At 36.7% G+C, this 27832-nt stretch overlaps 1 protein-coding gene across 2 annotated transcripts; it reads left to right on the forward strand.

Annotated features, from left to right (window-relative positions):
- Positions 1-27645, forward strand: ermp1 (endoplasmic reticulum metallopeptidase 1). Of its 2 annotated transcripts, XR_003675263.1 has the most exons (16): positions 1-275; positions 5952-6256; positions 10274-10401; positions 11178-11283; positions 12488-12634; positions 12767-12859; positions 16635-16847; positions 17437-17657; positions 20010-20184; positions 20889-21079; positions 21802-21954; positions 23017-23219; positions 23304-23419; positions 24097-24260; positions 26577-26947; positions 27050-27645. XR_003675263.1 is itself a non-coding variant. In XM_028463288.1 (15 exons), the coding sequence occupies exons 1-15, from the start codon at positions 1-3 to the stop codon at positions 26751-26753; spliced, it is 2667 nt and encodes an 888-aa protein (XP_028319089.1). In that variant the 3' UTR covers positions 26754-27645. The 2 variants fall into 2 exon arrangements, 1 of the variants encoding a protein (XP_028319089.1); XM_028463288.1 differs by having other exon boundaries at positions 26577-27645.
- Positions 27646-27832: the final 187 nt, after the last annotated feature.

Genomic DNA, 27832 nt, shown 5'->3' on the forward strand with positions numbered 1-27832 from the left:
ATGGAGAGCGACTCCACCGTCCGGAGATTAAAACCCTTCGGAACGCAGCACTATGCAGCCCAGGACACGGACGGAGTCCCGGACCGGTGCGGGAACAACGGTTACCGCGGTGACCCGGAGAGGAAGCCCGAGGTGCGGCTGTACCTGCTGCGGGAGGCGGTGGCAGCCTCGCTGGTGTCCGTGTTTATTTTGGTCCTGTGGGGACTCGTTCATCTGTCACTGCAGCAGCTCGTCATTGGAAAACCGAGCGGGGAGTTCAACGCTCTGAGAGCCAGGTGAGTTTTTAGAGCTCATTTTAATTCATTAACCAACTGACGGACCACAGCAGCTAACCTTTCCTCCAGTTTTGATTACCAGTCGGAGCTTAGAAACCGTTTATGGGTGTCACTTCCTACCTCCAAGGTAACCTGCTGGAAGCACTGGTGCGTTTTAGTCTCCAAGGACAACCAGTGTGTGAAACCAAAGGAACCTGAGTAATAAACCAGAGTCTAAATAAACAACAGGAAAAAGACTCTGTGTGGTTGGGTGCTCCTAAACAGCTGAATCATTTCAATAAACCCAATGAACTCTGTGAAGCACAACAACACAAAGTGTTAATTTAAATAGCTGGATTACTTTTCTTTGTTTTGTTAAAATAATAAAAAAAAATATTAAAAGTACTTAAACAAATTTGAGTGAAAATGATTATTATTTCTTTTAATTATTGATCCAATGGTAGATGGCTGGATTACTTTTTATACATAAATGTAAACAAACATACACAAACACATTTGAAACCTCACAAAATTAAAAAGCTTAAAAAAAACAACAAATTAAAATTATTTATAATAAATAAAAACCTCATAAAAATAAATATTACATAAAAAAAACACCCATTTAAAAAAAAAAATGTTTGGAATAAGAAACATTGAAAAAGTTTTTATCTGCCATAAATAAATAAATAGCTAGATTACTTTAATAATAATAATAATAATAAATCCTAATTGAATGTATTTATAATAATTGAAAACCTCGTAAAAATATTACATTTAAAAAAAAGTATTATCATTTATTTTATTTATTTTTTGGTATTATTGATCGAATGAACTCTGCAAACCATAACATTGAACTTTAAGATTGATAACTTTTTAAATTATTAAACAATTCCCTAATAAGAGTACTTCTGATGATATAAAACCTCCTAAAAAGAAATATTACATTTAGAAAATATAAAACATTTTTATTATTTATTTATTTTTAATATTGATCTAATGATATAATGAAAATATTAAACTTGGCAACACAGATTAAGTTTTAATCATCCATAAATAAATAAATAGCTAGATTACTTTTTTTTTTTTTGGAAAAGACTGTTGTTAACACTAGCAAGCTTAAAAAATGTGCAAATGTTATATATTTATGTAATATTATGGCAGATTAATGTTTGTCCCACCCTATGTTGGTTGCCATGCTTGTTGTATCTTGTATTTTACCAGTCAATAGTCATAATACTATGGCTGATCAATGTTAACCGCACCAACTAGTCTAGAAAGACGTATGAAAAAAGCAGGAAATGGAAACTTTGTTTGTGTAATGAGCAAACAACAGAACTACCTGTGAGCAAACACTTATTTAAGATTATGTTCAAAGTGTTGTCTAGTCAGTTGGAAATGACAGGAGCAAAGTGTGCAGGAGTCAACAACTAACAAGTTTTCTGGTGGCGGTGGTGGTGGGGGGGTGTTAAACTGAATTTTATGCAAATATCTCTAACTGAATCTGCACGTAGCTTTCTAGCGCTATGATATGGTTGTCAGACTTGTTGTTTATTCCATCAATGGCCTAAAAAATTCAACTATCAGCTCAGCTTTGCAATCCTCTCTTTTGTCATTGCTTGGTAGATATAACTGACATTAAACCATGTGTAACATCAAAGATGAACCTGATGAACGTGATACTGGTAAGACTAGATGTTGGCGAGATGGTTATCTTTCTTGAGGACAATTGTAAAGCACCACCTGACTTGAAAACTCAAGCATTTTAGAGAAATTAAGTGTAGCTGTCTATAAATTTGGCAGATATTAAAACCACCTGCATGTTTATTAACTAAAACACCACACTACATTAAACCAGGTTCTAAATTAGGTTCTCAGCCTAATTCATTTTGGGTCGTGAGACACTGGGAGGGGGTCACCAGATGCCCTCAAGCAACTAAGAATATTTTTTTTATTAACAATTTGAGCCCATTTTTGTTTGGTTTTTGCCCTTTTTCTGCAACCACACCAACATTGCCATATTTGAACCTATTTTCATCACTTTTTCTTGCCACATTTTTGCTTCTTTTAATGCATTTTTGCTACATTACTCCAATTTCTGCCACTTCATCAAATTTCAATTCCTTTTCTGCACATTTTTTCCACTTTCAAGAGATTTTCTGCAGTTATAAACCCTTTCCACCACTTTTCCCACCTAAAGTTGTATATATTGACCCATTATTGTCACTTTTAACCTCTTTTCACCATATTTCCTGCTTATTTTTTGCCAAATTAAACACATTCACGATTTGGCAGTTTAAACTAAATTGTTCCTAATTTTTTAATTACAATACCCCAACCCCCCTCACTCCATTTCTGCAACTTTTAAGCCAATATTGACACTTTGTTCGAACCATTTTTACCACTTTTTGGTCTGTATGTTTTTGGCCACCCTAATTTGCAACTTTTAACCAATTTCTGTGATTTTTTAAAAAAATCCCATTTCACCATCTTTTCCACCATATTTAATCACTTTTAATCATTTCATTTCTGATTGCATCACAACTTGGTCTCTATCAACCAACACATGTTATAGCCGTTTCAAAGCTTGTACAAACAGGCACTCAAAACATTAGATGAAAAACCTGTTTCATACCACTACTGTAACATTGTGAAAAAGCATAAATTATTTACGTTTGAACATTTCATTTTCTTTTCGAATGTCAGTGTAGTGCATAAAATTCTTCATGATTTGGCTCCGCAGCCCCTGAGAATGTTTGTGAAATCTTGTGTAGAGGCAGTACTTAGAACAATGCGAGCCTCCTCCAGAGGAGACTGTTATGTGAACTTTCGGTCCTCTACCTTTGGACAGAATTGCTTCTCTGTAAAAGCTGCAGGGATGTGGAACTCGTTGCCATTAACTGTTTGAGAGAGTAGCACCTTGCAACAGTTTAAACTTCACCTAAAGAAGTGGTTGAAAGATGGTCAGACTTGTGATCATTAGCAAAAAATACTGGTCAATCAGGGTATTATTAAAAATGTAAGAAGGTACATTTTTTAAAAACTCTAAATAATTGTAATTACAATTGTAAATACTGTAAATATTGCATTTAATGTTTGAGGTGATCCTTTTGCTAGTGCTTTATCTGTTTTTTATAATGTGAATGGACCCTTAAAGGTGCAGTCCGCAACTCTCAGATCCCTCTCTCTCCCCCCTCCCTCCCCACTGCTCTCTTGCCCTGCCTCCAAACTTATCAAAGTCCCTCCTTCAGAGGAGCTCTACAAGCTAACGTTAGCTCGACAGCAACATCACAATCATGCTCTGTTAAAAGCATATTACTGCAGCGCTTCTCTCTCAATGTGCACACACCTCAGCAGCAGCAGCAACAACACAGTGTCACTTACATCAGCCCACACGGAGGCTGCTGCGCGCACATGAACAACACATGCACCACAGAGTTCTAGTGTAACAATTACAAATCAAACATAATGTAAATCAAGCAGCAGTAATTACCTTTGAAGCAGAAAAGTTACTAATTCCATTTTCTACTCCTCCAGACCATACACTGTAAAAAAAAAATGGTGCTTCAGCCCTGGGAAAGGGGCGGGACTGTGAGCAACAGCTGTCAAACAGCCCATCAAACACAATCCTGGCTCGGATTGGTTCTTTTTGCTCGGTTGCGGTGCATTCTGGCAATCTGCCTAAGGCAGCAGGCGCAGCAGGAGGGACTCAATGAGCCTGTTTGTTTTTTTTCACACAAACTACTAGTTTGATGTAAAGCTGTCCTTACATAGTGACAGCTTTAGCAAATATGACAAGAACTCACTTTTATAAGAGTTGCAGACTGCACCTTTAAGTAAGAATGCTCATTGTCCACTGTATAAACCTGCTGTCACTTTGCCTCTGCCCAGGGACTACAGATGAAAATTAGCTTGTAGCTATCTCGTCTGTGCAACACATTTGTTGTGCAATGTCCCTGTCAAAAAAAAAAAAATTAAAACAAAGATTTACATCTTTAAGTCGACTATTTACAATTGCGCAAATAATAATAAACTTCCTGAATAACAGTGGATATTATTTAGATGAATAAATAAATGTGGTTTTCACAGATTCATGGAACAATGGACCATTATTTTCCTGACTTTATGGATGGGTCTTAAAAATCTCTCCACTTTATTCCCCCTTATAGATGGCCCTGTCTCCACATGACTGTTCTTCAATGTTCATGTCTGTGTTCAACCACCTTCAGATACAGTGGGGGTCCCCAGGTCTCTGGCACCTTTATTTTGGGGGTCGCGGGCTGAAAAGGTTGAGAACCACTGCATTAAACAATTGATTAAAACATGTTTTCAGATTAAAAGACGTGTGTGCCTCAGTCAGTGTGTGTTTATCCCTGAGAGGAGGAGAAATGCAGGGATTAGTGCTGTGAGTCTGAGGTCAGCATGGCTGTGGTTGAGCTCTTAAAAAAAATGCTGCTCAGTGGGATTTACCATAATTTAGCTGCTGTCAGTGTCTGTATAAATGAGACAGACGTGCTGCATTTTGAACTGATTTGCTTTGCTACAATGGTGGCTTTCAGGAACCCATGGGTTGAATTTGCTAATCCAGATTTAGATTACATATCACATTTAATGTTTTTAATCCATGCCAATTAGCTGGCAAACAACACATGGTGGATTTGTTTTCTGGATATTCGACTCCATTACAACATAAGTTTTCCTGCTGGGAGGTGTTATCTTTCACAATTAAATTTTTTTAGTTACAATTACATTTTCAATTACCCCTGTTCAATTACGATGACAGTGACAGGCATTTTTTCCAATTACAATTATTTTTTATTTTCAGAAAGTACATTTTAATTCCTAAAGTTCAATTACAATTAATCCCAATTACTAAGCCTGAAATAGAAAACCTAATAAAAGTTAATAAAAGTTAACCTTCCTCTTGTGTTAGCTTTCTGTTAGCATATCTCATGAGCTGCAAAATACACTAAAAACAAATATATACCATCTAATTTGTTTATCATCTCTTTGTAATTGTAATTGCCATGAAAATTCTATAAAAATTGTCAATTATAATTTAATGCAAAACTGGGGAATCGTATTACAGTTCTATATATAGTTCTGCACAAATGTAGTTCATAATTATTTAAATATGTTTCACATCAAGCTTTACCACATTTTACCATTTAAGAAAATTTTAAATCGAGGGGTTTACTGACCTATAAAAGATCAGACGCCCACACCAAACATATTAAAACCTATAATTTTATTATTTATGAAGCCCAACAAGGTAACCAATAGATAGGAAAGAAATTAGTTGATAGATATTTGTTTTTTAATGTATTTTACAGCTGATTTAGGACCTGTTATCATAAGAGATGCTAACAGAATGCTAACACAAGAGGAAGGTTTACTTTTATTATGTTATTTATTTCAGGCTCAGCAATTGTGATTAATTGTAATTGAGAATGTAATTGCAGTTGACTTTATGAGGATAAAAAAACATGTCTAATTTAATTGTAATTAGAAATAATGCTGGTCACTATAATCATAATTTAATTGTATTTGAACATAGATAATTGAAATGTAATTGACCCCAACCCTGATGTTGGTACGTGCCAACATTAAGTAGGATGTGCTGCTTGTTGGGCAGGTTATTTCCCAGTTTAACCCAGAATCTCAGCATTTTCTTTGCGTCTGTCTCTCTTCTATACGCAGAGAGCACCTGGAGCAGATCACCAGCGTGGGGCCTCGGCCGGTGGGCAGCCAGGAGAACGAGGTGCTGACCGTGGGATACCTGCTGGAGCAGATCAACAACATCAAGGCGGAGACGGCAGAGGGCCCCCATCAGCTCACGGTGGACGTCCAGCGGCCCTCGGGCACGTTCTCCATCGACTTCCTCGGAGGCTTCACCAGCTTCTACGATCGCGTCACCAACATCGCCGTCAAGTTGGAGCCAAAAGGAGGAACGCAGCACCTCATGCTGGCCAACTGCCACTTTGATACTGTAGCAAACAGCCCAGGTACCAAAACATTCACATTTATGGCTCTCTGTGAAATAGTGGAGTGATTTCTTTGTGGTTAATAGTAAACTTTGCTTATGTGGGAAGATACAGAAGGGTTTTAATCTCCAAAATGCTACACTTTTTCATTTGTATTCAAGCTTCAGGATATTTGGTTCTCTTAATTCAAGTCCTTTTTTAAAACTTACCAAACACAATCTCTAGCTGGGTTTCCATTACAGATTTCCGCAAAATAAAAGTGACATTTCTAAATGTCGACAAAGCATAATTGTGCTTTGAACGTGTTTCCATTGAAGCTTGTTTTCGGCATGCGCCTCATAAATCCTGTGAAATCTCATCCCACGAGACTTCACTGCAGGAAGATGGACGCTCCAAACCTCCTTATAACACTCTACATTCCTTTGTTGTTTCACGTCTAATGTAGCAGTAATAGTTTTTAAGTTTAATGCTAAGAAATGTCCCAGACTCCTCTTCTGTCCGCTCAATGTTTTCTCGGAGAGAAGTGGTCATGTGACCAGTATTTGCAGAAAAAGTGTTTTGCGACACATTTCAATATCGAAACATCTGAAATTCCTCCCCGTGAAAGCGTAAATGTTGGTCTTTCCATTACCAGTTTTTATGGAAACAGCTATTATCTCCATGTGGCTTTAGGGACTTCCACTTTCGCTACGATGCTTAGAAAGTTGACCAATATCATGAGTCCTCAGAGGGTATGTTGCAGTATTTTCTGAATGAAAGATGGGGCTGCTATTCAGGTCTATCAGAGAAAGAATTATCTTCACTAGCAATGTATATACTTCCTCAGAAAATCCCCTTTGATCTCCTGACATGTTTCGACTGTCAACTGCCAGTCTTCGTCAGAGGCGTCTGCTGATTGCTTTAATGTTTCCTTGACTTCCAGCAAAATTCTTTGTCTTCTTTTTGAATAATATGTTTTAATTTCTTACTGAAATTATTACTTGGAAGAAGTCAAGGAAACATCAAAGATCACCTACTGGGCAAAACTGGACCATGTGTGGTTAAAACTAAAATGAGGAAAAATAAAGTTGTAGAGGAAATGCCTTGATCTATAAATTTAAACCACAGGATTTAAAGTATTTACATCATTTGTTGAGGTTTAATTTTTTCAGACAGCTGTTCCTCAGGAAATCCCCTTTGATCTCCTGATATGTCTCGAATGTCAACTGCCAGTCTTCGTCAGAGGCGTCTGCTGACCGCTTTAATGTTTCCTTGACTTCCGTGTAATTATTCCAGCAAGAAATATTAACGTTTTATTTAAAAAGAAGACAAAAAGAATATTGCTTGCAGTAAAAAAAAAAAAACATCAAAGGAAACATAGGAAATATCAAAGCGATCAGCAGATGCCTCTGATGAAGACTGGTAGTTTATGACAAAAATAACATTGTTTGCTATAAACATGTCAACCACTCTATGTGCAGTTTTATTTCTAACAGCCAATTAAACGGCATTTCTAGGCTCTTGTTAAAAAAATGTTTTATAAGTAGAATATTGGATTGCATGTTAAATATTGTCATTTCAACAAGGCAGAACATTCTTCAGGTTATAGTTTGCATGGAAATGGAAAGGTGTTCTATCAAGGATTATCTCATCGCAGTGTGTTCGCATCACATTTTGTTAATTTTTTATTTTAACAGTGGTTTTTTTCTTTTTTTCCCCCCCCAAAAACAGTTGAACTAGATACTTTCTCTCCTGTTGCTGGGATGTGTTTTTCTAGTGCAGATTCCCACACACTCACACACAGGTTCCCCCGGTAAAAGGAAATTGATCCAGTAGGTGTGGGCCAGCAAGATAAACACACATGCTTTAAATTTTCAGTGCTGAATGCCAAGCCTTTGATTTTGAGGAATTCAAAATATTTTCTTATGTAGGGAAAAGAGAGATTGTTGGAAAAGGTGGATTTAATAATAATAAATCTATAAAAGACATTATTATTATTATTATTATTATTTTGACAGTGGATGAGTGTAATGGCATAGACTTAAAAAAGGAACAAATAACCAGACGTTTTAAAGGAATGTATTATTTATTATAAATGTTTAAAAAATATATTTGTAAATAAAGACATTTCTTATACTTTTTGGCAAGAAACTACATCGACTGCTTATGTCATTCTCATGTCCTGACTTTAGTCCATAACATTTTTCTCAAACAGATGTGACACATGTTTAAAGGAAAAGGAATAGAAAACTAAATCTGTTCTTTATTTTATTTTGACATTTTAACATTTAGTTAGTTTTTTTTAATTTTTTATTTTTTTATCCCACTTAGATTACAAAACTTAACTCGGCAAAATCTTTATCACAAAGTAATGGAACCCAAATATATTTACAGCAGTTTGTCTTTTTGCATGTTTTTATTTAAGTTTTCCACATTTGTAACAATAATAATATAAAGGTCTATTTATTATGATAACAAATACTGCCTGATTTCCAGTGTACACATTGTCACTTAGGTGTTAGGTGCATTTCCTGAGCTTTTCAACACTTGTGGAGAACTGACCTTCAAATTAGGGCTGAACGAGTATTTGCATTTGCGATATTATCGCAATGTCATAAAACGCGGTTTTCTAATCGCAAAGGCTGCAATTTTTAATTTATTTTTTTTGTCCTGTCTTGTACTGTCCTGTTAAGTTCAGAGAGTGTTTATGAAGTGCAGTCCACATGTTTACATGTTTCATGAAACGTGAAGTTAGTTAGATATGACGAAGAGGTAAAGCCTCAGATTTGTTTGCTTTATTGTCGTAGTCTGTGCTTTAAAATGTATATTTTCTATTTATTTAAAGTTGAAATAAATCTGTAGTTGTTTATTATGAAACTGATTGATTTATTGCTTGTGTTCATTGAAAAATACATGACAAGAGGCCCTTGAAAAAATAATCGCATATTAAATACGCAATATTGAGGAAAAAAATTGCAATTAGATTATTTTCCAAAATCGTTCAGCCCTTCTTCAAATGGGTTCAAAACAGTTCATGACTGTGAATGGCGCTCCACCCCCGCCACCACACACACACACACACACACACACACACACACACACACACACACACACACACACACACACACACACACACACACACATACCAGGAGCACTGATTAGAAAGTCAGGGCACATGATGTCTCATTGATCTTTGGCTGAATTTTTGTCCTTCCAATCATTCCACGTAAATTGTATTTTTTTTTTTTTTTTTTACCGCAAAGCTGTGAGGTCTTCATGAATCACATGCTTCCCTCACATGTTACATTTTCTCCCTCCTGGTTCACCTTTTTTTCCTGTCCTCTAAAAATGAAAAGCAAATCTTTTTTTTTACCCAGCTTGTGAGATTGTTTTCATCATTACTCATATCCTTTTGTCCCCATGCTTTTAAGATGGTGTGAAGTGGAATTAGGTGGTTTTTCTTTGCATCTGACATCTGTTGATTAAAACAGGGGTTCTCAACCTTGAGGTCAGGACCCCATTCGGGATCTTGAGACACAGGAAGGGCCAGATGCTTTCAAGAAAATTTTGAGCCAATTTTTGCATATTTTTACCTTTTTTCTGCAACTAGACCAAACTTACCATATTCTATCATATTTTCATCGCTCTTTCTTGCCATAGTTTTGCTCATTTTAATGCATTTTTGCTACATTACTCCCATTTCTGCCACTTCTCTATCAAATTTTAATAACGTTTATGCATATTTTCCCCCACTTTTAAGACATTTTTGTCACTTATAAACCCTTTCCACCACTTTTCCCACCTAATATCGCATAAGTTGACCCATTATTGTCACTTTTAACCTTCTCTTCATTTTTTTAACCCATTTTATTTCTGATTAAAACAAGGATTTACATCTTTTGTTCAATGTTCATGTCTGTGTTCAATAAACCACCTTCAGGTATAGTGCCGGTCCCCGGTCTCTGGCACCTTTATTTTGGGGATCACAGGCTGAAATGGTTGAGAACCACTGGATTAATGTATAAAATGTGTTGTTGATGAGCTAACTTGTGTTCATAGGTGCTAGTGACGACGCCGTGAGCTGTGCAGTGATGCTGGAGGTCCTCCACTCTCTGGCCAACCACTCCAGTCCTCTCACCCACGGCGTCATCTTCCTCTTTAACGGAGCCGAGGAGAACATCCTGCAGGTACACGTGCGCCGCATCTTTAAGGACAGATCCAGGGGTGGACTGGGACAAAAATTCAGCCCTGGCATTTTCTGTCCAGACCAGTCCACTACATTATCAGCGACACCATGTAGAAGCTGTTATTAAGTCAGTGAATTTCAACATGTGGCTCTTTGTCCTAATTTTATTAATATTCCCCTAGAAAAAACTTAAAAGATGGAAGCTTTTAAACCCCTTTTTTCCTTTTTCCTTTGGCCATTTTGGAGCTTTTTTTTGTCACATTTCTGGCAAGTTCTGACACTTTTTTCATACTTTAGCTCCTTTTGCCAGTAAATATCCACTTTTTGCAAGTTCTTTTTGACACTTTTATCAAATTTTTGTTGTTTCTTTAACTGTTTTTGGCCACTTTTAAAAAAAATAAGCTAACATTTGCCCAATAAATACCACTTGTTTCCTTTTTACGCTACATTTTGCCTTCTTTTTGTTGCACATTTTTGCACTTTTTCACGATTGTTTGACACATTTTGCCCATTTATGCTACGTTTATCCATTACATACCACCTGGTTCCTCTTTATTTGACTGCTTTTTGCCCATTTTAGTAACTTTACACTCTTTTCTTGCCACATTTTTGACACTTTTGGACCAGTTTTGGCCACCTGTTACTATGTTTGCTTCCACTAACTCGTCAAAGATGGCCAGTCCACCCCTGGACACATCTGGATATTTATTTAAAATCTGATCTCACGTGCTTGCTTTGTTCTTTTATTTAGTTACTTTTCATTTTGTTTCTCTAAAGGCCAGCCATGGCTTCATTACTCAGCACCCATGGGCTAAACAAGTGCGAGCCTTCATTAACTTGGAGGCTGCAGGCGTTGGGGGCAAGGAGGTGGTTTTCCAGACAGGTAATGCTGCATTCATCACTGTTGATTTTCATTGAGTTTTAGTCAAAATTTAGTCATCAGGACTATTTCAGTTGCTGTCTATTTTTAGTCAGTCTTAATGTAATTTACATTAAGATTTAAGTCAGCAAGAATGTTTTATAAAAACTGTCATTTACAATGTAATTAAACGCAAACCTGTGGCTTACACATACATAGTTGACGAGCATTAAAATATGATAAATATTAGGTTTAGCCGTCATTTTTCTTAAGGATCATTTTACTATTTAAAAAAAATTGAAATCTAGACGTATGCTGACAGAAAAAAGGCTCGGACGCCCACACCGACAATATTAATATTGATATTTTCATGGATTAGGAAGCCTAACAAAGTAACCAAGAGATGAGAAACAAATTAGATGATAGATATTATTTAGTGTATTTTACAGCTGATTTAAGACATGGGTCAAACTGACTCGTCATCATAACAGATGCTAACATAAAGCTAACACAAGAAAGAGGTTACATTTTATGGAATTATTTATTAAAGGCTCAGTAATTGTAATTAATTGGAATTGGACATTAATAATTGAGAACATAATTGTATGTGATTTCAGATGAAAAATAATATTTTTTTATTTTAATTGGAATTGGAATAAATGTCGGTCACTGTAATAGCAATTGAATTGCAATTGAACATGAATAATTGAAGGTGTAATTGCAATTGAAAAATGTAATTGACGCCAACCCTAATTTAAGTTGTTTAAATCTGTTACATATATAGTTTACTAAAATATAAAACATAAGAGTTTATTCTTTTCTTTAAAGATTCAATTGCCGTTGATCAACCTGATATGGGATGCTATTAATATTTGTAAATACACACAGACAGATTTGATTTGATTAGCGTGCAAATCACATGATCCGTCTTACATCCGCAAACACATTCGGTTTACTTCCTATTAGATCACTTACCGGCTTGTCCCGCTTTCCATGCAACAAAAGTAGTTTTAATTGAATACCTTCAGAAAATAACCTCTGATTAGATTTTGTCCCATGTGAACATTTTATTTGTTGACAAAAATATCAATATATTTTGATAAAGTTCTCGTTTCTATGTATTTAAAATAGTCATAGGGTCTCGTTATTTCACTTCAATTTTAGGAATAATAGGAAACTGCTTTACAAAACTTTTCAGTAGTTTTCCTTTTTTTAATCTCCGTTAAAGGTCCAGAGAACCCGTGGTTGGTTCAGGCCTACGTTCATGCAGCTAAACACCCGTTTGCATCCGTGGTCGGCCAGGAGGTCTTTCAGAGCGGCATCATTCCCTCTGACACAGACTTCCGCATTTACAGAGACTTTGGTAACATCCCAGGTAAGCTTTACAGCTGTCAGTGAGACGAGTACCTTCAAAATTACATTAAAAAAATGCTTTCTTTGTCTCCCTTTCTGATTTTCTCATTCTTAATTCAATGTCTGTTTTTACGTTGTTTTTTTTTTTTTACAGGCATTGATTTGGCTTTTATTGAAAATGGTTTCATCTACCACACCAAGTATGACACGGCTAACAGGATTCTGACAGACTCGATACAGAGAGCTGGTACGAACACACACACACACACACACACACACACACACACACACACACACACACACACACACACACACACACACACACACACACACACACACACACACACACACACACACACACACAATGAACAAGGTTCCTTAAAATGTCTTAAAAGGCATTAAATTAATGAATCTAAAAATAAGGCCTAAATTGTCATTAAAATGTCTTAAATCAATGTTTCCAAAGTCTTAAATTTATCACATTACATTCAAATGAAATGGTAACATTTGTTTTAAGTTTTTTTTAATATAATTTACCGCAACATCGCACAATCACGACAGCATAACCAACAACTACAAAACAGTAATGGTTTTTATTTTTTTGTAATTTTTTTTCTCATAGATTTTTGGTTAGAGCTGCATCTAACGATTATTTTCATAATCCATTAATTGGTCAATAAATTAATCGATGAATCCGATTTTTTTTAAAGCCACAGTTTATCTATTAAGCACATTTAAACCCTACTTAAGTTGATTAAACTTAAATAAAATTGGCCCTCACACACAACCGTGCACACACGCAAGATGTATACACACAATCACTCCTGGTGCGCGCGCACACACAAACACTTGTGGTGCGCGAACACAAACACTTTAGCGCACATACACAAAGCTCCGCAGGGGAAGCAAACGACATAAATCCCACAACGCAACATATCGACTCTGAATTTGTTGCCAATGCATTTTTTAGTCGATGTTTTATCGATTTTATCTATTCGTTGTTGCAGTCTTATTTCTGGCTGTTTTTGTAGTCATCTACAGTGGGTTTTGAGTGATTTTGATTGTTTGTTTGTTTTTCTTTGTGTATTTTTGTGTGTTCGCTTTGGTGGCCACCAGTTGCACGTCTGCACTAGACCTTGGAAAAAAATTGTGTTTACTGTGAAGTCGGTCATAAATTTAATTTCAGATTTAATTCAAAATTCTTAAAAAGCCTTGAATTTAATTTGACTGAAGCTGTAGGAACCCTGATGAAACAAGCTTCAGCATTGGAGACACTTTAAAGCTGATGAGTTCATTTCAATCTGCTTTTCCATGCAAGTTTTTTTTGTCACAGTTGTGCTGTTTTTCGGCGTCAGCTCGTCACTCTCAGTGGTCAGCAGTCCACGTTGGACGCAGTCACATACACATCAGTCATTATACACAATGGTCACCCTCGCCTTCATGTTTCTGTGTTGCTGATTTTTTTTTTTGCTCTACTTTGTGGAGAATCCGGTTGGTCAGCACTACTTCCTCCCCCCAACCTAAACTGCATGCATTCTTCCTTTTCCTCCGTATGCAGCGAGTCACCACCAAGGCCATGAATTATTTGAAAAAATGAAATTTCAGAGAGAGTTGGAAGGTATTTTTAGCACATGAGGAAGGATGCAAAGTTTGAGGGATTGCATGTGCTCCAGGTAAAGATTGTGATTAACTTGGGATTTTTCCCTTTAATTTGAAGTAAAGTGTTTGAATATGTATCGAAATGTATTGGAAATCTTTAGATTGGAGAAGAATCACATTTTTATCGGTTTTACCTCCTCCTACAATGAATGGGATGATAATAGCATTAATTAGATGCAGGGGTGGACTGGCCATCTGGCATACTTGGCATCATCCCGGTGGGCTTCCGGTCCGATACGTTTTTGAAGAGAGAGTGGAGGCAGACATGTCCTAAAGTGGCAAAAAAAAGAGTGTAAAGTGACTAAAATGGGCCAAAAGCAGTCAAGAGTGGCCAAAAAATGGGCAAATAAAGACGAACCAGATGGCAAATTGTAGCTTAAATGAGCAAAATGTGGCGAACAATAGTGAAAAATGGGAAAATGTGTCAAACAATAGTGAAAATGGCAAAAATGTGGAACAAAAAGAGGCAAAATGTAGGGGGGAAAAAAGGAAACGAGTGGTATTTATTGGCCAAAAAAATTCAAGAAAGGACAAAAATTGGATAAGTGTCAAAATTAACTTGCAAAAATGGACTGGAAATTGAGAAAAAAAGGGATATTTATTCCCAAAAAGAAGCTAAAGTCAGAACTTTTTGTAAAGGGGCTAAAATGGGACAAAGGAAGTTGCAAAATGACCAAAGGAAATAGGTAAAAAGGGGTTTGAAAGTTTCCCCCTTTTAAGGTTTTCTGGGGGAATAATAATGTTGAGCATCACTGACTTAATAACGGCTTCTACGTGTTGTACGATAATGTAAATGATAGGGCAACATTTTTGTCCCAGTCCCAGTGGTTTGATGTGGTCACGGTCCAAAGTTTGGAGTTAAATCACGAGCACTATGCCCTGCTTTGCTCAAGTTGTATCTACAATAGTTTAAACTCAGACCAGTGAGGCGACCAGGCAGAAAAACAATGGTGCTTTGTCCCGCCTGTTTGTGTGTGTTAGTGTGTGAGACGCTAGCTGTGTAGTACTTCATGTCGCAGTGTGAATAGCTGCACTGTTACACCCTCTGTCCCGTTCCCTACCGATAAAGTCTGTAATTATAATCAGTTTTGTGGCAAGTTCTCAGTGCATCACAAGTTGTTGTTAAAGCAGGCGTTATTCAACCTTCGGGTCGTGACCCCATGTGGAGTCCCCTGGAAGTTAAATTGGGTTGCATGAAATGTCTAGTAATTGAGAAAAAAATATTTACTGATTAAAAATATATGTAAAAACTATATTCTATATTTTCATTAGTTCAAATGTAAATGTTGTTCAAATAAAACAAAGTATAAAGAAAAGAAGAAAGAGAAAAAGGAAGAAAAATTAAAAATTTTTTTTATAGTAATAAATAAAATAAAAATATCTACACAGACACACAACATGGATTAAAATGGGAAAATCTAACTCACACACACTTTGATACTTTTAGGTTAAGCAGGTTTAAGGGTTTGAGCAGTTTAATGCATAATATTATTAATAATCCAACAGTTTATTTATTATTGGGTGGGTTGTTATGGTGTATCAAACAAATAAACCTGCATTAATGAATTATTCCTTTAGCCTTAATAAATGTAACTTTCAAGATAGTAAAGCAAACACAAAGGAGAACATGTACAGACACCAGTAGGACTCCAGGGATAAGAAATAATGAGCATGTGTCATTATCATAATGGGTTATTTTGAAATAACCAACGGTTTTGTCTTTGTTGGTGGTTTTGTGAAAGCGTAGAACATTTGTATTTACTCAGGAGAGACAAAAGTACACACACAGTTTTTTGTAAGTTGAAAAAGTGGGAAAGCCAGTTAAAGGAGTAATTTTTTTGCCTTTTTGGCCCCCAACATAATGTAAAAAAATGTTTAAAGATCCACAAAATAATTCATAAAACACAAAATGACAAGACCAACAAGGACCAACACAGCAACTACTTAAACAAACAAAATTACTACAAAAACACAAACATTACACATTACAGAATAGCTCTAAAGACACACAAATTGACAAGAAAATAACAGAAAAATACACAAAATTACAATAAGAACACAAAAATAACAAAAACCACACATAATGATTAAAAACTGACAAAACCATGTTTCCCCCTGTGATAGTTGTCCATCCCTGTGTTAGGCAGTATGTACTCATTGAGTTTGTAGTGCATAGTACAGAGTGTGACATTTCAAACACAGCCAAAGTCTCAATTCCTCACTTAAATATTAAATCATATGAAGAATAGTTACTTCCTCTGAATGTTTGGCAGAAAGCAGGAACCACATTTTGAAAATCCTTTCACATTCACTTCATGTGTGACAAATTCCATCACAGTCTCGCTTTTGTTCTTCTTTTTCAGGCGATAACATACTCGCCGTCCTTAAGCACCTGGTCACATCAGAGAAGTTGGCCAACACCTCAGAGTATCGTCACGGCAACATGGTATTCTTTGACCTCCTGGGAGTGGTGGTGGTGGCCTACCCGGCTCGTGTCGGTTCCATCCTCAACTACATGGTCGCCACAGCCGCTTTCCTTTATCTGGCCAAGAAAGCTTCATTGCCTGGCAACAGGGGTAGGTGACGGTTTCCTGTGAAGGATGTGTGTCGCGACGCATCACTTCCTGTATGCGTGTGAGAGAGAGCTTTCACCACTTTCACTTATATCAAACGCACAAGTGGTTCCTTTGGAAAATTTATTTTCTTGCTTCCTCCATGATAAGCGATCAATTTCCCCACAATTTGTTTATTGGCTTTTTCATTAATATGATGAACAACAACTAACAAACAAAGGATTCACAAAAACCCTCCCACCCTAAGCAAAAAAGATTATTGGCAAATAATTATAATAATAAAATGAAATCACATTAAATAGTAAGTGATCATAGAAGTATACATAAAATAAAATAAATAAAGAAATACATGAATAAATAAATATATACATAAATAAATAAATAATAAATTAATTAAAAAATGAAGAAAAAAACTTAACTAGAGGTAAAATAGCAAATCACAGGCCTTCTTGTTACGATGATGGTGGTGTCACCAGTCCTTGTCTTGTCGCAGGTAATTGTGCATTTAGGTCATCCATAAAGTGTAAGAAAGGAGTCCGCATCTCGTGTTTTATTCACCTGCTGCTGTGTGATTTCCCTCCATTTGTCTCAGGCGGGCGATACGTTCGCCAACTGGCCTATGCTACTGGTGTGGCGGTGCTGAGCTGGTTTGTCACGCTGCTGTCGGTGCTGATCGTCGCTCTGGTCATCACTCTGCTTGGTCGCTCCATGTTTTGGTACACCCACTTCTACACGTCCATCTGCCTTTACGGAGCTGCTGCCACTGGAAAAATGGTGCTCGTCCACACGTTGGCAAAGAACCTGTACTACGGAGTAAGTGAGGTTTATTGTTTATTGAAATAGGATCCCCATTAGTCTTCACCCTGATGAAGACTATTCTTCCTGGGGTCCCAACAAAAATCACAAGAAAATTAAAACAATGCCTTTCTTAAAATAATATAAAAAAGTGAAATCTTCCACCTATTAAACATCCACTAAAAATCAATTCAACTTCCTAACAGTATGCCGTACTACCATCATATCTACATTCATACAAATTAATATATTTACAAAGTGATTCATATAATTGCCTTTCTAATTACAGTTTTTTTTTGTTTATTTTTAAAGCTAAGTGTCTTAGCGATTGTGTAATGTTGTATTTAATATCTGATGATGGAGGGTCTGTAATTTTTCTACCAATAGTACTTAGATATGAACATCTATCTCTGACTTGCAAAGCCACTTTGTTTCAAGAGAGTTTTTTTAAAAGTTTTTATTATACTTTAGTCATCGATTTACGCCTTTTCAAGTGTGATTTTCAGTGTGGACGTACAGTTGGTCGCAATCTGAACTTCAGCTTATTGTGGCCATTTTCCAACAAGGACACAGAGTAACCTTTGTCCCATGTTGCATAACGCTCCAATGAAAGAAAATCTCTATTGAATGATCAGAATGTGCTTTGTTTGGAATTGGAATGGAATTTTTTTATTGAATCAAAGGTTTACGAACATCTTTCTCCTTTTTATTTCAACATACACAATTGATTGATTAACCTTCGGGTTGAGGGAACGAGTACAGCTCGGATTTCAACTGGAACCAATGGATTAGATGCTGAGGTCGTCTGTAGTTTATTTTTTGTAGCTTCAATAATAATCATATAATAATTTTATTTCAGTCATAGACTATTAAAACATAAACTAAAAGTACATTTAAAATGGCTCAAAACAACTCAACATGACACACAAAAATAAAGTGAACAAGTGGTTCTTAAACTTAGCTTCGCTTTGCTTTAAAAACCCCAACCAGTCAAAGCGGATGCCTGGTACCGCTGGAGAGTTCTTCCTATAAAATAGAGAGAGTTTTTTCTTCCCACTGCCACTAAATGCTTGTTCATGTGGTTATCGTTGGGTTCTTTTTCTTACTATGGACTTAATATTCTGTTAAAGCGCACTGAGATTACTTTGTTGTAATTTGCGCTGTATAAATAAAGTTGGGTTGAAAAACATCCACAGAGCATGCCTGCCTTATGTCTATATATAGGTGCATAAATGTTCATACGGTAATTTAAATAAGAAAGAGCAATGCCATGTACCGGTACATATTTCTAATGTTAAGCTTACAGAACTATAGGAAATTATGTGCTTTTTCATTCTTTCCTGTTTTCCTTGCATAGAATAGGTTGAACTGATACATACCTGAATTAAGTTCAAAGCTTTACATGTTGGTGCGTGTTTTGAGCTGCTTGAGAAAAAGTGTTTTTTTACTGTGAGGTCACATTTTTTCTAATGATGCACAAATTACCATTTTAGTTTAGGTTGTTGAGGCATTTTTATTTGATTATATTCCCAACAGGGAGTTACAATTACGTCTTCAATTATCCATGTTCAATTACGAGTACAGTTACCAGCATTTTTTGTGATTACAATTATTTTGAATCCTCAGAAAGTCAATTCCAATTATGTTCTCAATTACTATTACTAAAGTTAAACGACAATTAATCACAATTACTGAGCCTGAAATAAATAACCTGAAAAAAATTAACCTTCCTCTTGTGTTAGCTTTCTGTTAGCATCTCATATAACGGGTCATCAGCTGTAAAATACACTTAGAACAAATGTCTATCATCTAATTTCTTTCCTATTTATTAGTTGCCTTATTAGGCTTCCTAATCAATTAAAATATAGGTTTTAATATTTTCAGTGTAGGCATCGGAGCCTTTTTTGTGTCAGTATACCCCTCAACTTAATTTTTTTTAAATGGTAAAATGTGGGAAAGCTTGATATAAAACATATTTGAATAATTGTTAACTACATATGTGTAGAACTATATATAGAGCTGTAACATGGTTCCATGTTTTGCGTTAAATTATAATTGGCATTTTTTATAGAATTTTCATGGCAATTACAATTCCAAAGTCAATTATCTAAACTCAATTACAATTTAATTATGACAGCAACAGGTTTTTTTTAAATTACTCTTATAGTTATGCCTTAATTGTAATTCATTATTAATTACACAATTACAGTTATAATTGACCCCAACCCTGGCTGCAGGTGTATGAAAGATTCCACGTGCTGCGACTCTTGCCTCCTCTGCTTTACTTATGTAATGCTCATTCTGAACTCTCCCATCTGCTCGTGTGCGTGTGTGTGCGTTTGTGCGTGCGTGTGTGTTCTCCCCTCACAGGGTGTGCGTCTGGTGGAACTGGGCGATCTTTACTTCGACGTCAGCTTGTTGCTGTGGTGCTGCAGCCTGGTGTGGCTCACGCATCACGGCCTGTGCTCGGCCTACGTCCCCATGCTGATGGTGGCGTTCCCACTGACCACCAAGCTGCTGCTGGCCAAAGAGTTTAAACATAAAGGTGAACAATTAAAACAGTGGCTCTCCACCTTTTCAGTCCGCAACCCCCAAAATATATGGACCTCTACCTCTATCTCATTAATATCCACTGTTATCCAGGACGTTTATCATTATTTGCACCTTAGTATATCGTCATCTTAAAGATGTAAATCCTTGTTTTAAACCGAAATGAAATGGGTTAAAAGTGACAAAAATTGCTGCAGACGGTGGTGGAATAGGGTTTTAAAAAACGCAGAAATTGTTTAAAATAAGCATGAAATATGGTGAAAAGAGGTTAAAAGTGGCAATAATAGGTCAACATATGCAACATTAGGTGGGAAATGTGGTGGAAAGGGTTTATAAGTGCTGAAAATGTTTTGAAAGTGGGAAAAATGTGCATAAAAGGCATTGAAATTTGATGGATAGGTGGCAAAAATGGCAGTTGTGTAGCAAAAATGCATTAGAAGGAGCAAAAATATGGCAAGTAAAAGTAAGAAAATAGGTAAACATCTTGCAAGTTTGGTGGAAAAAGGGTAAAAATAATAAATAGTTAAAGTCACTTGACGGGGTAAAATTGAATATAGGGGCATAAGTGTAAGTACTTTCATGATTGAGTGGAATCATCCAAATGTGTCTTCAGGCTTTGATGTTATCTCCAGCTCTTCAGACTTGCTTACTGAGCCTCTGCTCAGTTAGTCCTGTCTGACTTCCCTCTTCCATTGACAGGAGCATCAGTGAAGTACAGCGTGCTCTACTTGTTGGGCCTAGCGCTGCCATACATACACTTCATGTTTCTCATCTGGGTGGTGTTTGAGATTTTCACTCCTATCATGGGTCGCAGCGGCACAGAGATCCCCCCTGAGGTGGTGCTGGCCACTTTAGTCACCCTGGCAACCATCTTTCTGTCCTCTTTCTTTGTGAGTATGCACACTTTATGAAGTAAAAGTAACAGCAAATATTTTGTTCCTGTTTTTGTCATAGATGTTCTGCTGATCGCCTTTGATGGTTCCTTTGACTTCCATGTAATAGTTCCAACAAGATTAATTTTGTCTTTGTTTTTAATAGTATGATAAGTTGAGGTTTCATTTATTCAGACAAGGTTTTTCAGGAAATGTTTGTCTCCCGGCATGTTTCGACTGTCAACTGCCAGCCTTCATCAAAGGAGTTCTGCTGATCGCACCTTGATGGTTCCTTTGAAATTTTACCTGACTTCCATGTAATAGTTCCAGCGAGATTAATTTTGTCTTCTTTTTGAATTGTATGTTCAGTTGAGGTTTTGTTTGTTCAGACAAGGTTTTTCGTCAGAGGACGATTACATGGAAGTCAAGTGAAACTTCAAAGGAATAATTCCAAAGTCAATTATTTAAACTCAATTAGAATAGATTGAAAGGTTGAAATGGGTAAGGATAGAACAAAAAGGTTTTTGTTTTGGGATTTGAATTTGAAAAAAAATAAAATAAAATGAATTTGACACAAACACAAATAATTACATAAAAATAAATAAAAGTACCCCACGAGCTAATCATTCGTTGTCAATAGATTGTAAGAACTAAAGTGAAAGGAAGTAGGCTGAGGTAAAAGTACTGCCTTTGGTCCTCTTTATTTAAGAATCTTAACAGCCGTTTCCTGTTTGCCTCAGCTACATTTCATCTATCTGGTCCGGAGCACAAAGTGGATCCTGGCCGGGCTCGGCTCAGTCTTTCTGGTCATGTTACTCCTGGTGTCGTGCGGCGTTTTCTTCCCTTACTCAGGCAGCATGGACAGTCCACGACCGAAGAGAGTCTTCATCCAGGTTCAAAGCTTCAACACGCAAACACAACAACTCAAAAAACAGCTCTAACGTACGACAAGGAAGCCTGTTTATGTTTGTGGAAAACATGAAAAATGCTGAGAAATAATAACCCAGCTCAGAGCTAAAAGGCAGGCTTGATAATTACAGTTAAGAACAGTTGCTTTTGATTAATAATTTATTATTTAGAAATATCCACCTGCTTTTTTGAGTATTAGGGCCACATTAAAATACATAAAAAAAATCTGGGCTCCACGAGATTAAAGTCGTAATATTTTGAGAATAAGGTTGTAATTTTATAAGAATAAAGTCAGAGTGGGGGCCCCAAAAATGTGTGTCTGATCCGAGGGCCACATTATCAACATTCATGTTAGAATTTAGAATAAAGGCCAATCTGAGGATTAATACAGGAAAGAAGCTTTTGTTGCCTTTTTGTATGTTTTTCGAGTCATTGTGTGTGTTTTTGTTCTGTTTGTTATGTTGATGCCATTTTGTGTGTCTTTGAAGTCCTTTTGTGTATTTTGTTGTTTTTGTAATCACTTTGTGTATGCTTTCATAGTGTTTTTGAGACTTTGTGTGTGATTTTGCATTAATTTTGTCTTTTCTTGTCAATATGGCAAATTTTTGTTGCCTTTTTGTGTTTTTTTGAGTCATTATGTATGTTTTTGTTTTATTTTTTGTGTTTTTGTTGTCATTTTGTATATTTTTCTGTGATTTTGTGCAATTTCAGTGGCATTTTGTGTGTCTGTGAAATCCTTTTGTATATCTTGTTGTTTTTGTAGTCATTTTGTGTTTAAGTGGTTGTTGTTATTAATGTGTCTTTATCATTTTGTGTACTTTAGTTGACATTTTGTGCATTTTGCTGGTGTTTTCTGTGTTTTTGGAGATTTATGTGTTACAGTATTTTGTGCTTCATATCACTTCCAACTTCATGAATTATATATATATATATAATGCTTTTGGGGGCCACACAAAATTAGACCGAGGGCCAGTTGCCATGCCAAAGAGGACCATTCTGTGTCCATCAGATTTTTTGAGTTAATATGAATGTTTTTCGCTCTGCAGCACACAACACGAACCTTCCACAACCTCAAGGGCCAAGTGGAGAGCCAGGACTCTGGGTTGTGGATAAACAGCTTTGACTTCACAGGCATCCAGCACATCACGCCACACATCCCCGAGGTCAACGACAGCGTCCGCACTCGCTGCAGAGAGGACCGGCCCTTCTGTGGCTACCCGTGGTTTCTGCCTGTCAAGTTCCTCAGCAAGTTAGTGCTACAGCCTCATGGAACTGCTTTTAGCCACACACTCAGACTCCTAGTGTGATTTGTGTGTGTTTTGTGTATTTACAGGAAAAACTGGTACCTTCCTGCCCCAGAGGTGTCACCCAGTTCCCCGGTGGAGTTCAGACTGGTGTCCAGAGAGGAGACGAGCTGGGGGACGGTTAAGATGGTGTTCAATGTTAAAGGTCAGGAGTAGTGTTACATAGTTGTGATGTGCGGTGAATATTTTAGGACATCCTCAGGTCTCAGAGTGAGGTATCAGGAAAACTTCTGTCCTTTATCAGACCAAACTCAATCAGATGTAATGGCCTCAGGCTTCAAAGTAAAAGTCTCTTTTGTTAAACCAAACAGACTCATGTCTTAGCAAAACCCCCATCAAATGTTACGGCCTCAGGCTTCAAAATAAGATTAGACTCAGCAGCCTCAGGCCTGAAGCACGGACATGAAGTTGTATTTTGAAGAAACCAGAAATACACATGACGTCATCAATAAGTTTGAACGTCTGAGCCCTTTTTTGTGTCTGTATAGTACTCGATTTACATTTTTTAAATGGTAAAATGTGGGAAACATATTTTAATAATGATTAATTACAAATGACTAGAACTGTACATAAAACTGTAATTTGGTTCCCCAGTTTTGCGTGAAATTGTAATTGACAATTTTTATAGAATTTTTATGACATATACAAAGTCAGTTATCTAAAGTCAAATACAATTGAATTATGATCACAACAGCAACAGATTTTTAAGATTACAATTATAATTACGCCATAATTGTTATTCTCAGTCCTGAGGATGTCCTAAAGTGTACACCATAGTTGTGTTTTCCATTTATCTCCATCTTGTGTGTTTGTCCCACAAAGGTCCAAGCCACATGTCTCTGTACCTGATGCCCCACAGAGGCTCCAGCCTCTCCACCTGGTCCTTTGGCGACGGCACGCCTCAGTTTGACCTCAGCGGGGAGTATTTCATCTTCTATTCTCACGGCCTCAACGCCCCCACGTGGACCTTCTGGTTCGAGATACAGGTGCTGTTTCACCAGCGTTTATTGTCCTTTATTCTGCCCTTTCTAGCTCTTTGTCCAACATAGCAGGTAATAACCATTTTAGCACTGCCTTTTTCCAACCCTTTTAAAGCATTTTTTAGTAAAAAACATTTTTTTAAAGTGTTAAAGGATAAGAAAAAAATAATTTATTGAAAAAAAGATTAAAAACTGTAAATAAATGTTGGAATTGTTCAAGAATAAATCTAATAAATAAGAATAATGTAAAAGTTTCTTCTTGAAAAGTATTAACAAAGTAAAAACAAAAAAAAATGTGCAATTGTCAAAGTTAAAATCTGCAGATGTAAGAATTTAATTTAAAAAATAAAAAAAATTAAGTGATTTTAAATGTTTTTAAAAAAAACTATAAATGACATCTCTATCAAGGCTGACAATTTCATTTAAGAATGGTGATAGCCAGTTAAACAAAACAAACAAAACAGAATAAAGATCTTAAACCAAATGGTTTTCACTGATGGAATGACTGACCCACACACAAATTATATTTATTTATTTATCGATGAAAGATTGACGTGATGGAGCTGCTTGGAATTCTTCACCATCTTTCCTACATTCTCAAACTTTCATTAGGGTGTCAGTCAGGGACGTCTGCAGAGGATTAGCTGCAGTTCAACAGGCGATAAGACTCCCCCTAGGAAAGTCCTGGAAGATAAAAAAACATACTCGCCAAACATGAAAATACCTCTGTGAAAGACTAATGATCGGTGTTAACTGTTGATGAGAAGAAACATCTAAGGGTGTACTCACACTGGCAACCTGGGCCGTTCCTAACCCGCTCTGTGCATGTGTGAAACCATGGGGGCCATTGTCTGGCCTGCGTAGGTGTGAACTGCATCGCAGGGAGGTTAACGGCCCGATGGTCCTGCTAGAAGAGGTGGTCCAAACACCGTTGGCCGCGCATGCGCACGCACAACTCGACCCGCGCGCAAAATGTGATGACATTGGTACCGCACGACGCTTTACGGCACATAAACATCCGCATTCCGCAATGATAGCAGTGTCAGAAGTGCTCGTTAGCCGATGAAAAGTTCAGAGTTGGCGTTACCCGATATATATGAACAACACCACAGAGAACTCATGGAGGAAGAGGACAACATGACCGTCAGGACTTCTCTTTGTTCAGCGTGTTTCTCTGTGGGAATCGAGTTGAGCTGGTGATCACGTCCGTTCTACCGTGCCAGAAAAGAGACAGGGAGGGGGGGATTCCTGCTGTGAGCTTAGAACGGCCCCAGTTGCCAGTGTGAGTACACCCTAAGTCTATCAGTAATTTATAAGTAATGTTTGATTATAGGCTTTAAATGTAGATTATTGCATACATTTAATATAAATTAAAGCTGTATCATTCAGAATCTATAACAGAAGTGGGAAACTGGTGGCCCACAGGCTAATTTTTGGCGTCCCTGAAAGAAAACACAAAAAATGACTGCAAAAACCAGGAAATTAGAGAAAAATACACAAAGTGACTGAGAAATACATAAAAAGAGAGAAAAATACACAAAACGAGAGGAAAAAATATACTAAATGACAGAAAAATACAACTGCAATGCACATCTTTATTTCAAAGAACACATCATTACAACAAACAAAAAATGACTCTAAAAACACATTTTGACCATTAAAATGTATTAAATTACTCAAAAAACACAGAAGATGACTTCAAAAAAATAAATAAATCACAAAATTAATTCAAAAATACAAAATAACAAGTGCAAAAAATGAGAGTGAAATCCACCAAACTAAACACTAAAAAAATCTTTATTTGTTTCCTGTATTTATGCTCTGGTCGTTATTCTAAATGCTGACATAAATGTTGATAAAAGTTGTATTTTGGGAGATTTGAAGATATGGATTGACATGAACTCTGTGCCCCATGATACACAAAATGACAGAGAAATACATAAAAAGACAAAAAAATTTGAGAAAAATACACAGAATGACAGAAAAATGCACAAAAAGACAGTCTACAATGCACATCTTTATATAAAACACATCATGACAACAAACATAAACAAAATGACTTTTAAAACACATTATGAAAACTAAAATGCACTAAATTACAACAAGTGCAAAAACTGAGAGTGAAATCCGCAAAATGAGAACCAAAACACACAAAAACCTTTATTTCTTTCCTGTATTAATGCTCAGTTTGGTCGTTATTCTAAATGCTAACATAAATGTTGATAATAGATGTATTTTTTGGAGATTTGAAGTTCTGGATTGACATGATTGCCTTATAATCCTCCTGGGTTTAAGAAGAATTTTGTGTGTGTGTGTGTGCAGCCACCCAGAGACCCAGACCCGCTGGGCCCTGAAGGAATGATCTCCGTGGCGATCTCCTCTCATTATTTCTTTGGGGAGGACCAGAGAACTGCTCAGCTGGAGGAAATCCTCCACAGGTTCCCTCCGTGGTCCTTCCCCTCGTCCTGGGTCAGCACCTACCACATGTACAGATACTGATGAGACACCAGAACCTACCTACGAGGACCAGGACCTGCTGCTGCCTTTTTCCAGTCTGATCCAAACACGCACAAGCGCACACGCTGTCACGCTCTGTCCCAGCCTGCCTCAGAGACCTCACCACTGTGTCTGTAGGCCAACGACTCACAGACGGAACCAGCTGTGCCAGATGTGAGGTGGAGCCTCACTCCTGGGTTAGTGAAACAGAGAGTTTGGTTCTTTTTTTTTTTTTCTACTTTTGTGCCTTCACTCTTCCTCGTTCTCACACTGATCGATCAATCACTTCCATTTATCAGACGCTGCAAAAAACCACCACCACTATAGCATCCTCGACACTGTGGGAGGAGAACTCCTGGGTTCTGGTTCTGTCGGTTCCCTTTGTGTAGCTTTAACTGGAAACACGTGACACCTCTGAAGTCCCTTAGTATGAGCAGAGAGCTTTGAAGTTGAGAGTAAACTGTGAGATTTTTCATCATTCCCAAACCCAGAATGCAGAATCCAAACCAGAACACAAAAAGTCAATGTGTCATTCTTTCAAAGAATGGGTTAATGCAGTGTTTTTCAACCTTAGGTTCGTCTGGAATATGCTAAAAATAATTACTGATTAAAATATGTTTTATTCAAATTAAAACAAAACAAAAAATCTTAAACAACTGTATTCTATACTTTTATAGAATACTATAAATCTAGTTCAAATGAAATGTAGAATATAAAAATAATACAGTATAAAAATATCTGACCTGGCATCTTTTGTCGCTTTGTATTTGTTACACTCTATAACAAACATGTTTTAAAACGAATTCAAGGAAAAATTCAATGGGGTTCCCAGAAATTTGTGATATGAAAATGGGGACACAATCAAAAAAAAAAAAAAGGTTTGGAAACCACTGGGTTAATGTCATGATTAGATCATTTCTAAATGCTCCCATATGCAGGTTAAATTACATTTCAGTTAATATTAAAAGTATCTTTTAATAATGTATCTCTGCTCCAGATCGTCTCCAGCAGCACCAACAGAAGAAATTAAAGCAGTTAATTGGTCAAATATAAATTTTTTACCAGGGTAAAAGTTTTTTTTT

Source organism: Gouania willdenowi, chromosome 12, assembly GCF_900634775.1.
Source record: "Gouania willdenowi chromosome 12, fGouWil2.1, whole genome shotgun sequence".
Classification (NCBI taxonomy): Eukaryota; Metazoa; Chordata; class Actinopteri; order Blenniiformes; family Gobiesocidae; genus Gouania; species Gouania willdenowi.